This window comes from Lemur catta, chromosome 25, assembly GCF_020740605.2.
Source record: "Lemur catta isolate mLemCat1 chromosome 25, mLemCat1.pri, whole genome shotgun sequence".
Classification (NCBI taxonomy): Eukaryota; Metazoa; Chordata; class Mammalia; order Primates; family Lemuridae; genus Lemur; species Lemur catta.
Genome location: NC_059152.1, coordinates 6,087,715 through 6,105,224, shown reverse-complemented (window position 1 = coordinate 6,105,224; position 17,510 = coordinate 6,087,715). Strand labels below are relative to the sequence as shown.

The following is a 17,510-nucleotide window of genomic DNA, read 5'->3' as shown; positions in this document are numbered from 1 at the left end:
GGAAGGGCCTCAGATACTGACATGTAGATGGTTGGTATAATTAGCTAAATTCTACCTTGCAGCTTTAAGCATCCTCACAAGAGTTTGCCTGGACTGAAGACGGTTTTGGATCACAGGCAAGGGCCAGAGTATAATAAATTTAATTGTATCTCTCAACTTCCTCCCTAGTAGCTAAATGTAACTTACAGATACTGACGACTTTCCAATCTTCCTGAATTCCATGAAGTCACTTTCACAATTGCCCTTAAGCTTTTTATATAAAACAGAACTTCAATCATCACACAGGTCAGCTTTCAAAGATAGGCTTAACTGAGCACATTCCATCTCAGTGTTTATTGCTTTTTATGACTTAAGTTTAACATTACTTAGTTTCTAACTAGCCTAAGTCAAAGTAAAATGAGTTGTAGTTTTCAAAAGTTCTGTAAAATAAAAAAACTAACAACCAAACACAATGCTTCTAGTTTACTGTTAAGGAACATTTCCACAAAACTTACTTGAAACCGGTAAAAGGTGCCGTCATCCTTGAGTGTGAGGACGTGATCTGAGATGGGAAAGAAGTAGCCATGGGCCGCCATCAACGTTCCCAAATGGAGCGCCTCCACTGCGTCATGGAAACAAAGAACATGTGAAAACGTTTTCTATTTATTGATTTATAGAACATTTTGTGTGCTTCCTGTGGAGGGCACATTCTCCGCATTCTGAAAACCTGGCTTTGTATTTATTCTCCTTTTTTCAGCTCTTTCAAAAAAGGTACTAAGATGGGTCTGGTTCCCGGTAGTGACTGCAGTGATTAGACTCATCCCAGGACAACCTGCCCATGGGAAGATGAAGTTACAGAACACTGAAACTGGAAGGCTTTTCTGAATCTTCAGGATCTGGGGCACTCATCTCATAGATGGGATATGTGTTCACTCTGTGTTAATATTCTCCCACAAACAAACTCCACTTGGCATTCATATAGCACTTTAAACTTTCAAAAATCTTCACTTACACCCTTTCTCCATTTCATGGACATCTAGTGCTATCAGTAATTTCTCTAATGATATGGTCCATGATTATGTGATGCTAACACAGAATGTTAAGGTATTAAGGACCATTTGTGCTGCACCATTGAGTCTACAGTCTTGTGATCATCTGGACTGTTCTAGCTTTGACTGTTCATTACAGTGTCTTAGATATGGACTAGGAAAAGGTTTATTTGACAATCAAAATATTATAGTCAGAATATTAGGCTGTAATACTTATACTCCTCCTATAGCAGCCAACACTTTCTTCCAACAGAGGGTTAACAAAATTTGGTCAAGAGGGTTATACAGCATTTGTGCAGGGATGACATAAAGTTTGCTAACTTGAAGTCTAGAAAGTATGGAACTATGCAAAATATATTTCTAGTCCAACATAAAATCATATGTATGGTCATCCCTTGGTGTCCCGGGGGGATCAGTTCCAGGACCTCTTTGGATACCAAAATCTGCAGATGGTTAAGTCCCCTAGTCCATCCGCCATATCGTTGGATTTTCAATCCATGGTTGGTTGGATCTGTGGACATGGAACCTACAGATAGGGAGGGCCAACTGTATATAGAAAATGTAAAAAAAATTTAGATTTATTTATCTGTGTATCTTTATACACATTTAATTTATAGATTTATTTCTATATAGCTAAAATAGCTCTTTTGGATTCTGACAGCAATTCCAGGACTATGTGGATCTATCTGTATCTCCAGCCATCAGTCACGGGGAGTTTTTACACTTCAGTGAGAACTGAGTCACTAAGCAGCTGGCTAGGGACAGCTGAGTGTTAAGACTCCCCTCCCTCCCATCCCCCAACACCCACATAAATCATAAATTTGCTGCTAAATTTTTATCATGTGGTATTATGTTGCCCCTTGGAATTGTTATCTAGCATCTCGCAAGCATTTTAATTGATAACTTCTACTTCTGTAAAAAAGAACGACTGCTAATCCTCCTCTGCCACATCCCTGGAAGACTGTTATTAAGTGCCCCCATCACCTTCTCCAAACTTCCCATCAAGTCTCCCACAGCATAGAACGTTGTTTTTCTGCAAAGGAGCAATTTTTTCCATCAATTTTTTTGTGTATGTGTGTGTGTGCGTGTATGCATATGTGTTTTTCCCAACATTTCCACATACTTTCAGTTCAAAGTCCAGGCCTTCTCAAAGCATGCACTGCTTACAGCAACATGTTTACTTATTTTTATTAAAACTCTGGAGTTGGGGCGTAATTGTGAGAAGAACGAGAAGTTTGGAGACATCCACTATCTTTTGTTACTTACTCTCGGTGCCTCCCCCATCTGTTGATGAAAGCAATAAACTCACTGTGCAGGGCTGGTGTGAAAATGACATAAGAATAAACTGTAAATGAAGTTGGAGCAGTGCCTCCTGCCTGGTATATACTCAGGATATGGTAGCTACTGTGCTTCATTATTTACACACTGAATGATTTTTACTTTTCTCCAACGTACTTTCAGAGAATCCACTTCCACAAATTTGCCTTCCAGTAGGCTGAGTGAATGTTCCCAACACAAAGAGATGATAAATGGTTAAAGGGAAGGATACGCTAATCCCTGATTTGATCATTACTCACTGTGCACATGTATCAAAATATTACTCTGTACCCTATAAATATGTACAAAAAAAACTAGGCTGGGAGAGGAAGTTGACAGTCCTAAATATACATTTCTATCCTTTTTCTTTTGGATTGTCTGTAAAATTGAGATGGTAAAGGGATCTATCAGGATAGCTTGTCCATAGCAATGAGCAGATGTTTACACCTTGGTCAAATCCTGAATCCTGGGCAGCCCACCCCAGCCAGGGAGCATTAGGCAGAAAAACATACAACATCAGTTGCAGGATTTCAAAGTCAGGTGGACCACCTGTCTTCTTATAGCCATCTTTATTTATTTTAGTCCCAGAAATCATTGGCCTGGAAAAATAGCATTAGCACACTTTCCAGGAAGAGAAATTAAGTTATAGCACATGGGGAAGTTTGCAAAGTGTAGAAACAAGAAGGGGAACCTGAGATGCCCAGAAATAGATAGTAAACAGCTTCTGAGCTCTAATCATAGGAAAGAGTGTGACTCAAATCAAACCAAGAAACAACCAAAAGCAGATGGGCACTAAAGTGTTGATGAGGGTTAGAAAAGTATAGTGAAAGTAAATACAGAGAGACAGCAAAAAAGACAAACAGGAGCGAATGAGCACAAGAATGTCCTTTGCTCCCTCCCTGCATCTTGTTAGCTACTAACTCTCTTACAGCTCATATACCTCTGGAGGGCATGGTGCATGTTTGCAGGTTCTTCTTTCTGTAGCACTATCATAATTAGGCCTTTTAAATGCATGCTGATGAGAATGACAGAGAGTGAATTAGCTAGTAACCTCCACCTCTTTTTCTAAGGTACAATACTATATTTTTGTTTGATTTGATGATATGCATTCTCATGTTACACCTCCTCCAAGTGATGCTCATGTTCTATCCTTTTATGATTAAGGACAATTCGTTTTGATGAGTTTGCATCATGCCAGGAATTCAGTAGAGATATATTGATGGGGATATAGATAAAACCTCATAGGTTGAGGTCAAATAAAATCTTTTGACTTAATATTTAAGACGACTGACTGCTTATGAAATGATTTCAAGGACTTTTTTCAAATAGTAACCTAGAGAGACTGAAATTATAGTTGACATTAGGTGCTCATTATGGGACCTCCTGAAAACATGGCTCAAGGGCAGAATAAATGTTGAGATGAAAAATCAGAAAGTTGGAATGAATTTGCTGCTTCATTTAAGACTATAAGCTTGGCCCTTAGCTTGTCAATAGCAAAAATAGCTACTGAATCAATATTTGATGAATGAATGAACAAGTAAATTTATGAATAAATGACACATGAAGAACATGAAAAACAGCACTGCATGGAAAAGTACCAAACTGATTATTGCGATGATGAATAGCTTGTTCAGCTCTTCCAAGATAATATAGATGTTCATATTCTCTTTTCCAAATGTTTTTATAAGCTTTTGAGATAGGGTTATTGCAGCTATTTTGTTGTGAGAAAAGATAATAGTGATATTAACATCATAAATGCCAGTAGGAGATCTTAGAGTGGGCTTGGGGTAGTGTTCTCAAAGTTGACTTGTTAATTGTTAGTGATAAACATGGAGCAACTCTTCCCTGTGGTCCCAACTGCTCCTAAAATCAGCATCACTTTAATCTAATAAGAGTCTGGAAGATCACTGAAAGTCTTGGAACAAAGTGTTGAAAGAGTTTAATGAGTAATCCATCAAGGTCCCCCTCCCAATAATGGCATACCAGATGGCTCAGTTATGTTGCGCTTCTCGACAAAATAATCGCTACTTAATCTTCTTGTACATGTGTTATTTGCTTCACCCACACAGCTAAAGTTCAACAATAAACCTACCAAGAAATTCTGGTTTATTTTTTGTTTGGATATTCAAACCATGAGCACATGGAAAAATAAAAATCCATCTCCAAACAACTGTTAGTCTGTGAACAGCCTAGTGCAGCTTTGTTAAGTCTGACACATTCAGAGAATGATTTCACCCCAAACTTTGAAGCAACAGAATTACCATCACTCTCTAAAAGCAAAACGAATACTACACAGCATAATTTTCTTTTGACCACAACTACTTCAAAAAGTTAACGGGACAAAAAGCATATCATAAAAGAGGTTTGAGTTCTTCAGTGGAAAGTGCTCTATATTTACAACGTAATTTCAAAACTCAGCCATTATTTCCCTCATCCAGGGGGTCAACTTCTAGTAGCCTCATCTCCTTCTGAATACAGCCCATAATTTATAAGTGATAAAAAAAGTCTCTGAGTTCAAAAATAATAATCAAAAACCATCTCACTAAATCTTATATTTTTATTCTTGCCATATGTTACTTACTTTTATGTGCATGTATTAAAAATGTGGTTGTTTCATTACCAATGCACAACATAAATATGATTAGAGTATGGGGAGAAATATTTCAGAAGTAAGTCTAAATAGAAAAGAAAATGACTGCTGATGATATGGTTATCAAGGAAATAGAAATGTTAAAAAGTAAACAAAGTAAAGTTACTTAGTAGTAAAATAACAGGCAATCTTCATGAGGATTCTGCGTCACAAAGGAAGAATTTTGTTGGACTTGTTTAAGAAGACACAGAAGTGGTCATTTTAGAAATCCTCCAAAATATTACACTTATTTTTAGAACTGGCATTTGAAAAGGTAAAATTAGTCATGTAGAAAATTACCTACACAGAACATTGTATTCTCCAACAAAACCAAGTAAAAATACCCTATTATAATATTTAGAAGTTTTTGAAGTAAGCTTATTTTTTCTCAAAAGTAGGAGTTAGTATAGATACATTTAAAAAGATATACAGATGACAAACATATGAATCATTAAGAAAATAAAAATTAAAAAAGTAACTAGATACCACTGCACACCTCCTAGAATGATCAAAATCCAAAAAAAAAATTGATGATACATGTAGATGGGAAGGTTGCAAAGTGGTACATATTGACGAGTAGGTTGCAAAGTGTCAGGAACTTTCATTCTTTTCTGCTGAGAATGCAAAATAGTGCAGCCACTTTAAAAAATAGTTTTTTATTTCCTCATAAAGGTAAAAACAGCCACCATCTGATCCTAAGTATTTACCCAACTGATTGGAAAACTTAAGCCCACACCACAAAAAAAAAAACAGCACATGAATGTCTATAGTATTTTTTATTTATAGTGCCAAAAACTAGAAGTGACCAAGATTTCCTTTAATAGGTGGACAAATTGTACTTCCATATAATGAAATATTATTTAACAATAAAAAGTTATGAGGTATCAAGTCACCCAAAGACATGGGCAGATTATAAATGCATTTTGCTAACTGAAAGAAACCAGTCTGAAAAGGTTACATACTCTATGATTCCATTTATATGACAGTTTCCAGAAAAGGCAAAACCATGAAGATGGAAAAGATCAGTGGTTGCCAGGGATTTGCTGGGGAGAGAGTTGAATAGGTGAATCACAGGAAAGTTTTGGGGTAGTGAAACTATTCTGTATGAATGTAAAGGTAGATAAATGACACTACGTATTTGTCAAAACCCACAGAGTATTACATCATATAAAGTAAACCTTAATGTGTGCAATTTAAAAAAAATCATGTAGGGAGTTGAGGAGTCCACAAATGGAGTTCTGACTATGACAGAATAATCTAACTACATTACACATGTGTGAAACAACCTCATGGAAGAGGGTACGGTAAAAAGTTTCTGGCCTATATCACTTTGGAAATGAGTAAGGTTTTAAGACCAAAGGCAGAAGGAACTATTTATAAGCACTGTACTCTAGTTGATAACGTTGTTCCTTGTGGGTGTGGGCTAATGACTCTGAAAACCATTGTATCAGTATAGTGGCACTGCACAATCAAGTAAATGAATGGCAAATGGTGTGAGTCACAGTTCTTACCATTGGAGTGGGAGGTTATAGACAAGCAAGAGGAATAGGCTAAAAAGACACATGTGATAATGGATGCAATTTGAAGACATCAGTATTAACTCATGTTCACCCTTACATAGATATAGATGCTTACATGCAGAAATTTTTATATTATAGATGTGTACATACACAGGATAGTACATGCACATATATTTCCTTGCCCTGCCAGCGGAGAGGAACTTGAAGAAACCATACCTAACAGCAATGAGCACACCTAGACTCTAATTTCTGATAACATTCTCCAAAAAAAGGAACTACGGCTTCTTGGAGGAACATCTGAATCTAGGGCTGGGGCAAGAAATATATAAAATAAGCCCGGAGCATCTTGTAGTGCCAGAAAGTAAGGAAGGGCTAAAAACAAACACCTAAAACTTAAAATAAACAGAAAACTCCCACAATGATGGAGTATGTCAAAGAGATGTAGGATCCAACTCAAACAGTCCCCAGTGGCCAAAGATGGAATAAATTTAGCAAAAATTAAATTAAATTAGTATTGGATTATATACTATAAGATATCTATGGGTTCATGTTGATGAAAATAAATATTTGAATAAGTAAACAAATGGGGGAGAACAGACAAATCTCCCCTGCTGGAAAATTCCAAATAATTTATGTAGATACTTCACCCTGAATGAGGTGGAGCATAACTCCTCACTCCTTACATTTGGGCTACACTTAGTAACTTCTTTCCAAAAAGAAGGAAAAAGGGGAAAAACCGAGTCCCTTTACAATGAATTTTACATCAACAGTGATGTCATGTTTATAGTATATGCACCTAAATGCATATTTACAAACTGAAAGAAGCCAGTCTAAGAAGGCTATAGCGTATTTGACTCCACTTATATGACATTCAGGTAAAGGTAAAACAATAGAGATGATAAAAGCCATCAATGATTTCCTGATGTGATGAAAATGGCACTTTACATCCGTGGTTTTCCACCGCAAAACTCGTAACGCCTGTCTAATCATGAGAAAAAACATTAAACAAATCCCACTTCAGGGACATTGTACAAAATACCCAACCAGTACTCCCCAACACTGTCAAGGTCATCAAAAACAAGAAAAGTGTGAGAAACTGTCACAGTCTAGAGGAGCCTAAGGGGCCATAACAACTAAATGTAACGTGATATCTTGGATGGAATCCCAGAACAGAAAAAGAACACTGGGTGAAAAGAGAGGAATTCTGAAAAAGTATGGACTTCAGTTAATATTAATTAATGTTAAATTCTTTAATATTAACTAATCCAGTTAATGGTAATATTAACCAGTATCAATATTAGTTCATTTAGCGGTGACAAATACATCCCACTGATACAAGATGTCAATAAAAGGGGAAACTGGAGTTGGGAACAGGGGAACTCTTTGTATTATTTTGTGATTTTTCTGTAAATCTATTCTAAAATAATGTGTTTTTAAAGAACAAATTACAATCCAAAAATCTACTGCATAACCTGTATGGAAAGGTCTATGCAGGACATCAAACAGACAAGTAAGGCAAAGAAGTCAGAGAATGTTTTACAGAGATGGTGACCTTTCCTTGAGCAGTGACTTGAAGAATAAGTAGAAGTCTAATGAGAGAGAGGGAATTGAAAGGCCTGAGGCATGTGGTGGCTGGGTGCACTTGAGGAACTGCAGTCAATTTGGCACAACTACAAAATGGGAAAGCATCAGGCTGGAGAAGGAGGCAGGGCTGTGTGCTGAAAGTCCTTATTGGTACTTAGCAGAACCTTTGAAGAGGTTTGACTTGGAAAGCGACAAAACAATGCTAGCTAGATAGCTATATTTATTGGTTTCTACTGTGTTCCAAATACTGTGTTAGATACTTTTGCTTCCCTATGTTTTATCTTTGCAACAAACACAAGGTTAGAGTTTGCTCTTTAAAAAAAATCATTCTCCAAAACTGGAGAATAGATTGAAAGGTAATAAGGCTGGAGGGTCTTTGGGGAGGCAACTGACACACCATTTTATCTCTTCTTGTCTCTTGGCTTTATTCTGTGTACTTGGAAACAATTTCAACTTTTCCACGTTATTGAATAGGACATGCTTTGATTGTGGTCTTCACTTTCTCCCCCTTACTCAACTCACTCCTTAATGGTGCTCTGCAGGTCAGCTTTTATTCTTCCTCTATAAAGTCGAGTGATTTTTCAATAGCAATATGCACAGTTTCAGATAGAGATAGGAACATAGTGAGATTGATCCAGGATCAGACATTCTCTCGGTGGATGCACTGGAAGGATAAGATTAGAGGAAATTGAGAGCAGCTGTTAGTTGAAACATCTGGTTGTTTTGCTGCTGGTGTAATGATTGTTCCAAAGTTGTCCTTATCCGTAAGAGAGGCAGTGATGGGTATATTGATCACCACTGTGCCTCCAATGCAAGCATAGACACATTTTGTATATGCATTAATAATTTATTAAATGGATAACTGGTCCTTTTTGCAAACCTGATTTCTCTATTTTATCACTGTGTCATTATCACAGGGGGAGTATCTAGACTGTTTACCTTATGACCTACCAAAAGGGGCATTTTACTCTAACTTGAGACAAAGACATGAAGAGATCAGAGATGAAGAGATATCATATCTGTTTTTGAAGAGTTCCTAAAAAGAATATTCCCTTGCCTTTCCTGACATCCCATCTATTTTAAATAATTTTTCCCTTTTAGACACTGGCTCTGTTCTCTTGCGTAAGTGACCCATGTGTGGTCTAAACCCTGGGCTCTGTCCCCTGCATGGACAGAGGTCTGATGGTGACCAACTACATGTGTCAACTTCAGGCATCTTCAAACAAGTTGATGTTTCAGTTTCAAGGTGAAAAAGATTATTGCATTGAATTATGCTCTTTATCTCTGCATCTCCTAAGAAAGTGTTTTTAGCCCTATTTTATTATTCTCATATGTTTACTTCTTAACTCTTTAATGACTTCAGCGCTACTGAATCCACTCTCTCTCAGGCCTCTCCCGTTCTCATCACACGTTCTCATCATTCACAAAATGTAACATCCCACAGACATCCCGTCTGAGACGCTGGGAGAATTTTCACAACATTTGTATAATATAATCTAAGCAACAGCTATGTTTCTCTTCCATTCTTTATTTTGAAACTTCACCTCACTGCTAATTTCCTTGCATCTTTTTCTCTGACTTCATGTGCCTTAAATAGACCATTTGGTAAAATGCCTCACTTTCCAGTTACACAGGTGGCCCCACCCACACACAGCATTATTTGACTTTTAGTGGCAGCCCCTCAAGCCATGTCCCCAGGATTTCCATAGAGTGAGTGACCATTTGACAAAGATGGCAGGCTGTGCAGGTGCAGAGTGAACAGGGCTCAGAATAGCTGCCACCAGCCCCTCCTTTCCAGCAGCAAGGCGGGAGGGGCCGCCAGCTGCCAGGCTTGTCACACTTCACTGTTTGTTCCCATTTCTCTTGTAAAGGGCTCAGTGGAACAGCAGGGGCGTGACGCCACGATATCCAGTTAAGGAAATTTTAGTTCCTATTGGCTCTAGGCTTGACCCACAAGTTAGGGCATTGGATAAAAGTTTTTATATTTTCAATAATTTGTTTCTGTTTATGGTACCACACCAGTGACCAGAAATTTATTAGGCTGCCATTGGACATCTGTTAGTAAATCTGGATTATTTATCAAATTTGAGGGCCCAGTTGGGAGCTGGAAAGCATTAATACGCTTAGAGTGAATGTTCGTAAGAAGGCAAGGCAGTGGAAATTTCCTTATTGTAGAGGGACAAGGTGCTGTCCTTCCTTAATGGCTGTTCATTGCACACCAGACTGAGCAAAAATATCTCAGTGGAGCAATTTTGAGCTTTGTGTGGTGCAACCACCCAACATCTTCATCTTATCAACTGCTATTCCCTGGCATGGACCTGTCATTCCAGAAATGCTGACCTACCTACTTATTCTCCCTAAACTATAGGAAAAGAAATATCTACTTAGAAATATGCTACTTTTCTAAACCGGAACTGATCTGATCGTGAATCATTTTTTTTTTAAAGACAGATTATCTACAGGGTGTCAAGATATTTTCCAATCACATTAAATTTTTTGAAAAACTCTCAGGGGAAAAAATATTAAACCATAACCTAAGCAGTTGTTACACTTAATGTAATATTATTTTAGGCTTAGGGATACATTTCCAACTGAAAAATTTGTCTTTTACAATTTTTATGAAATTCTCATTATGACCTTGCTATGCCTTTGCTTGAGTTTTTGAGAATGCCCTAGCATTTCAACCATTAAATCATGTTTTGTTTCTAACGGGAGCTACTATTTGCTCATAAAATTCATTTTCCATGGAATAAAAGCAGGTTCCTTAGGCTGTTTCAGAACATTTGGAGCATTTTCCTGCAGTTGGTTAACATCTCCCTTTGCTTTTACTCAGACAAAAAAGATAGATTATTTGAAATCTATGGATGACAATCCTGGGAAGTTTCATTTTCTGTTTACAACTAAACACTTTCTGTGTTATGGAGGATCATGAGAATATGAGGTTTTTCACTTTGAAGTAACCTCCATTTAGACCTTAAATTATGAATGTGAAAATGTCTCTTATGCATTTTAAAGTGATATATGTAAGATAAAACAAGTCATTTTTAATATTAATATTCTCTTTGTTAATTATATTCAATTCAATAATATTTACTGAGCACCCAATGCGTGCCAGGCACGCTGTGGGGGTCAGAGACAGAGCAAAGAATACAACAAAGTCTTCCTACTTATAAAACTCATATTCTAGTGACTTTGTGGAAAGTCCCGACTTTGGGAAATGTCATGAAGTCAGATCATTATGTGTCAATAAGGGGGGACGGTCCATGCCCATTATCAACAGAGGTGGTGTTTGTCACGTCAAGATATACTTGGAAGAGGTCAATCTTAAGAAGTCCTTGGAAGAGGTCAATCCAAGAGTCAGATATGAGAATTCAGAACATGTGACTGAGAGAGTAGGATGAAGGAAAGCTTTTCTCTTGACTAGCAGTCAACTTAGCCCAAATTAGACTCTGGGCCTAAACATGCCTAGAAGATTTTCGGTGTTGATGTTGACCACTGACCCTAGACATTAGGAGAGCCACATGGAAGTAGCTTCTAAAGGACTCAAGGATAGATCTGGGCTGTGAAAGGACCATAGTTACTCTGTGTGTTGTATCTTCCTTCTACTGTCCCCAGAGCTCAAGTAAATCTTGTGAAACGTTAGAGTCCAAGAAACCACAGGGGAAGTCTGTGAAGTGGTACAGGCTTCATAATATCCCAGACAGGAGCCGTGCCCTTAGAGTCAGAGTGATTGTGCCAAGAAGCAGGGATCTCAAAAGGAGGCTGTGGAAAGGGTGTGGGCAACAGCACTAGATGGGAGCAAAGAGACATGAGTTCCTGGCTCATGAGTGGCCCAGGAAAACTAACAGATATGGGGAGGGGGGAAGACATTGAGTGGGGCTAGCTCCAATAACAGAGCCAGTGTTGGCTCAGGCCTTCAAAGAAGACTAATGGACGTGCTAGAATTTGAGCCATGGCTATCTGGAGGGGCTTTTTATGAGTGCCATTTAGTCTCTTCTTTTTATTTTTTCATATTTCCCAAATTATCTATGGTAGACTTACATTGCTTTTTTAGAATTCAACATGTTCTAAGAAAAATGTGTGCATCATAAGTTACTACATGTGACAGCTGACTTCCATCCCTAAGCCAGGACTGCTGAACCATCTGCCAGGCAGTTGGTTGAGGAAATACCCAAGGAAGACCCGGCAGATCACTTAGTGAGGGCCAACTATTCACTGGCAAGGCTTCCAGAATAGCATGAAAGAGTGATGTGCTCATTGTTTCTCACATAGAAGTCCACGGCTACCCAGACCACACACGTTTGCACAGATGAACCCCAGCAGGGGAAGAATCAAACGTCAGCTGCGCTGAAACAGACGAGTAATCCCAGACAGTCTGAGAACCGACACTCCCTCTTCCTATGGGCATTGAGTCACATCACAATGGAAGGGACACCTGGCAGATCCCCTTCAAAAAATGTGGTTTAAATCCAAAGAGCAATTCTTGATAGAAAATGACACAAATCACAATCTGAGCATGTGCCCCATGTGAAATGGAGATACTCAGAATTCTACACGGTGTACATAATGTACTCTCACTGATCTCCAAGCCTAGGTGTTAGTGAGCACGGTAGGAAGCAGCAGGACTTCTGGATAATTCAAGAGGTCCCAATCAGTTGAATTTAATGTAACTACAAAATTAACAAAAGCATTTTGTCTTATTAGACTTGATGATTCCCTCGCCTAAAGGGGAATTTTCAAAATTTAAAAATCATATTACATGTTTACAATTGAGGTCCTTAGACTCATTATTTTAAAATGGGTGATATTTTTACAGCACATCAGTAACCTGATTTGTGGTTTGCAACCCACGGTGGGGAAGAGAGGGGTACATTCGTGCCAAGGTAGGATCATATTGAGATTACAAAGCTTCTATCAGCACCCTTATCATGCTTTTTGTACTGCTGTAGCTAGCATTTCCTACCATTCTTAGTTGTAATAAAAGAAAAAGCTTCATGAAACATGACATATAAATAGAATGAGCAGCGTTGTTCCCAAGTATTGAGGGGAAAAAACTGAACTCATTCCTCAGCTGGGAAATAAGCAATACTGTGTTATCTTTAATAAAAGATAAGGGGACCTGACTTTTCAGACATCTCTTACACAATTGTCTATGGCCCCTTCTGGCTAACAGATGTAATCATACATTTCCCTGTCATTTTCTGAGCAGCCACCCTGATGAATACGTATATCTCTAGATGATACCTTGTGCTCTAGGCCTTCATAGCTTTTTCAAATCCTTTTTATTTTTCTTTCCTTCTTTCTATCTTTCTTTTCTTCTTCCTTCATTCCTTTCCTCTCTTTTTCCTTTTTAGCAAAAGGTTGTTTATGTCCTATTTCTTTCTCAAACAAAACAATCAAGTTGGCTTATAACAGGAACATGCATATTCAGAAGGTTAATACAATAAAAAGTGAAGACCTACCAAAAAAAGAAAAAAGCAAATAGGAAAACCAGCTACTGGAAGAATCAGACAATGCCACAGCAAAATTGTGCTTTTCCATATAGTCTGTGGAGTAATCTTCGTGTTTTTTTTTTTCTGGTGGATAATATAGAAATATCAAGCTCTGCTGCAATAGGACATGTTTCTAAGTGTAGTTAAACAAATATTTAAAAGCACTGTCTGGAGAATGGACACACTTGAGGCTCTGACTCAGGAGGATGGGCGGGACATGGTCAATGTATATAACCTGAACTTATGTACCCCCATGATGAGTTGAAATAAAAAAAAAAAAAGTCCATTGAAACCTAGCCTCATTATGTTTGCTCAAGTTCTATAAAATAAAAGACAGAAATTCTAAGTAGATTCCCAGATACTTTTAGTATTTTTTCTTAATAGTTGACTACTCTAATAAGCAATACGTAAAAAATAAGCCAATCAGATAAACACACGAGAGGTCACAAAACTCTGGGGCTGGCGTTTATAGATGCATGTGCTGGCCAGCACAAGCCAAAAGAGGGAACTGGGACAGCCTGACTACCTGCTGGATCTCTAACAGACACACTGTGCTGGCATTACGTCTGACACACCAGGTATGAATCAAGCTCTGGTCCGTAGCTCGGCTTGAAGTCTCAGGGACTTCATCTGTTCACACATCCGTGCATCCACGCCTCGCATAGTCCCTTTCTACACTGACTTATCCACAGGATTTGCTTTAGCAAATGGGATAATCGTGAATGTGACAAAAACAGAAACTCATGTTGTGCTTGAAACCCTGAGAATACCAGGGTAAGAAGCCAGCGCTAGCAGGCTGAAGGATGAGAGGATGAGAAACATTTAGCAGACCAAGTGCCAGATATGCCAGAAATCTGAGGTCATCCACTCACAATCTGGCTATCGTGCACCAGGGAGCAAAGCAGAAAAGAGCCAACAGACCCAGGCCAGAAGTGGGACCAGCTGATCCACAGGATTATGAGCTAAATAAAATGGCTGTTATTTTTTTTTTAAGCTACATTGTTTTGGGGTGGTTTATCATACACTAAAAACTAACTGATATGATAGAACAATATTTCAGGCAATAAGGAAAACAAGCAAAAATTATTACAGCTAAGAAAAGAGAGTCCATGTTCTTTGCTTCCCGCACAGAGACCTGGGGGACCCAGAATGATCTCGCTGCAGGAAGGACGGAGTGGAAGGCCCAGGCAGAAAGAGCCTTGCACAGCTTCAGAGAGTCCCATGCCTCCGAATGACAAGAGGGCAGAAGAATTTCCTTCATGCAGCTGGGAGTAACATAGAAAAACAGCACAGGGCTTTAGGAAACACAACCCACTTTCCTGGTTTAAGGACAAATGGCTTGCTGTGCCCTCACAGTGACCTCGGCCAAAGCAAAGAGTGGTAGTATATAGCACGCTTCCCAATGGATGCTGTGACGGTTAATTTTATTAATATATGTCAAATTGGCTAGGCCATTGTACCCAATATTTGGTCAAACACCCAGTATAGATGTTGCTGTGAAGGTATTTTTAGAGAAGATTAATATTTAAATCAGTAGACTTTGATACAGCAGATTATCCTCCATAGCATGGGTGGGCTTCATCCCATCAGCTGCAGGCCTTAAGACAAAAAAGACCGAATTACTCCAAGGAGGAAGGAATTCTGCCTCCAGACTGCCTTAAACATCAATCTTGCCTAGGTCTCCAGCCTGCCAGCCTGCTCTGTGAATTTCAGACTTGTCAGTCCCCACAACTGTGCAAGCCAATGTCTTAAAATCTCTCTCTCTATTCACACGTGTGCGCACGCATACACACATTCTGCTTGGTTCTGTTTCTCTGCAGAACCCTGACTAGTACAGATTTCAACAATGTGGATATATGTTCACTAAGGACTAAATCTTTTCTTTTAATCTCCATCCCCTATCCAGCAAGTGCTGCACATCAATTTTCCTCTCTATGAAATCAAAGTAGCCATTTGTTTAATCTATCAACTACAGTCCAACTGTAAGACCAATGCAATTTATTCTGTGCTTAGCATTTTCATATGTGAATTATATATTTAAAACACACACTACACACACACACACACACACACCCTCTATATTCTTAGTGATATGGTTGAAAGGTATTAATAAAAATAGTAACTTCTGGCAAGATGGCAACATAAAGTTTATAACTATCAATGCTATGAAAAAAAATCACACAAATAAAAACCTGCACTGGCACTAAAAACTAGGGAAGGATGCCAAAGCACATGCTCCCAAAGGTTAACAAATAGTCCATGTATGAGACCAGACTGCAACACCCTCCTGAGAGAGCGGCACAGTACTGAACAGAGAAGACTCAAGGAGCTTACTAATAAAAGCCCCAACACCAAGCGGGGGGAGCAGGAAACAGGCGAGAAGGCCCCACAGCAGTTTGGCTCCTGTTCATTGCAGTAGATCAACAGCTCCCAAAGCAGCTGGAGTCGGGCTGCACCAACAATAAAACTGCAAGTGTGGACAGCTTCTCTCTCCCACGGTGGAGACCAAACACTGCAGAAGAAACCAGACACGGCCATACCTTGAAGGCGGTTGGGCAATTGACAAAGTTGAATATAGGAGAGAAATGTGTCCCATGAAATGGGGTTCATCACGCTCAGAGACAACATAATATCACAGTGAAACCCTGAGGCTAGGATTGCTGTGTGTACAATCTGTTGTATATTCAGAACAATCATCTTCTTCTCTTCTTACTCTTCTAAAAACCTAGTACAGAGCCTTATATTCTGTACAGGGTAAATTAGTTCCTTCAAAGAAACAAGCCAACAGAATAAAAACTAAATTTTAAACCTGTTATTAATATGACCAAAGATCATATATGTTCCTTCCTGGATATGATTGGCTTTCTCTCTTCATATACCTTCTAATGAAGCATCACAATTTCCTTAAAGTATTGAGTAAGTAAATGAAATCAGTTTTTCATATACATTATAGATAGAATGAGCTCTCACATGTAAATTATAAACAATAATTATTTCTTACTAGCTTATTATATCTGTAAATATTTTTCCTGTTTCTCCAACTATTACTGAAGTACACCTTCAGTCTTTAATTTAAAGAAGAAATACTCTTTCAAATCTACTTCACCCTACGATCAAGTCAGTAGTTACCTGGTCATTGTGACTATGCCAATCTGTGTTTTAGTACTGGGATTATTTGTCTGGTGCTCTAGTTTATAAATATCAGACATGCTACTGAGGCAAGGCTAAAATGTGAACTTGGTAGGACTGTAGCTTCCTTTCCTAATAATTATCTCTTTTCACTTAGTGATAATATGATGATTGTGCTCACTTAGGCAGCACATATACTAAAAAAAGTAATAATATGATACTGACAAGAGCTGCTTAATCATTTTTATGCTATTTAAGCTGCAATGGTAAGATTATAAAGCTCATGTACCAAATGAACAGGTGGTGTCCACAGGCCTTTTTGTACAGAATTTGAGCTGCATTTTCCAATGGAATGGCTTTATAAAGGTAGCTCAAAATGAGGAAGAAATAAAAACCTTGCATCTCCATGTACTGTTACTTCTAAACCATCCTAAGGTGGTAGTCACTGAGGCAGAAGCCAAACCATGGCAAATTCCTCTCTGTGGATGGACAGTGTGCCGCATAGGTTAGAATATCACTGACCTTTTCTACCATAGCATTTGTAGTCCCTTTAACTCCAGTTTTTCATAAGCTTTTTTTTTTTTTACTTTTGAAATATACTTTACATATTAATCCAATAAAATGCACCCATTTTAAGTGTATGGTTCAATGAATTTTGATGAACATATATACGACCATGTAATTATGGCCCCAATTAAGATAATAAAACATTCTCATCATTTCATATAAAGTTCCCTTTATGGTCCATTGCTGTCAATTCACCCCACCTCCAGTCTCAGGCAAACACTGATCTTTCTATCACTATTGATTA

The 17,510-nt window shown here is 38.3% G+C and overlaps 1 protein-coding gene across 4 annotated transcripts in view; it reads right to left on the bottom strand.

The window, feature by feature from the left end:
- Positions 1-17,510, bottom strand: part of RGS7 (regulator of G protein signaling 7) — a 327,482-nt gene that overhangs the window by 80,747 nt on the left and 229,225 nt on the right. For 3 of the 4 annotated variants that reach the window (XM_045536992.1, XM_045536991.1, XM_045536990.1), the window contains one exon: positions 495-601. The exons of the other annotated variant lie outside the window; for it this stretch is intronic. In XM_045536992.1, coding sequence (XP_045392948.1) covers positions 495-601 — 107 coding nt within the window. The remainder of the gene's footprint in view (positions 1-494; positions 602-17,510) is intronic. 4 annotated transcript variants of the gene reach the window in all.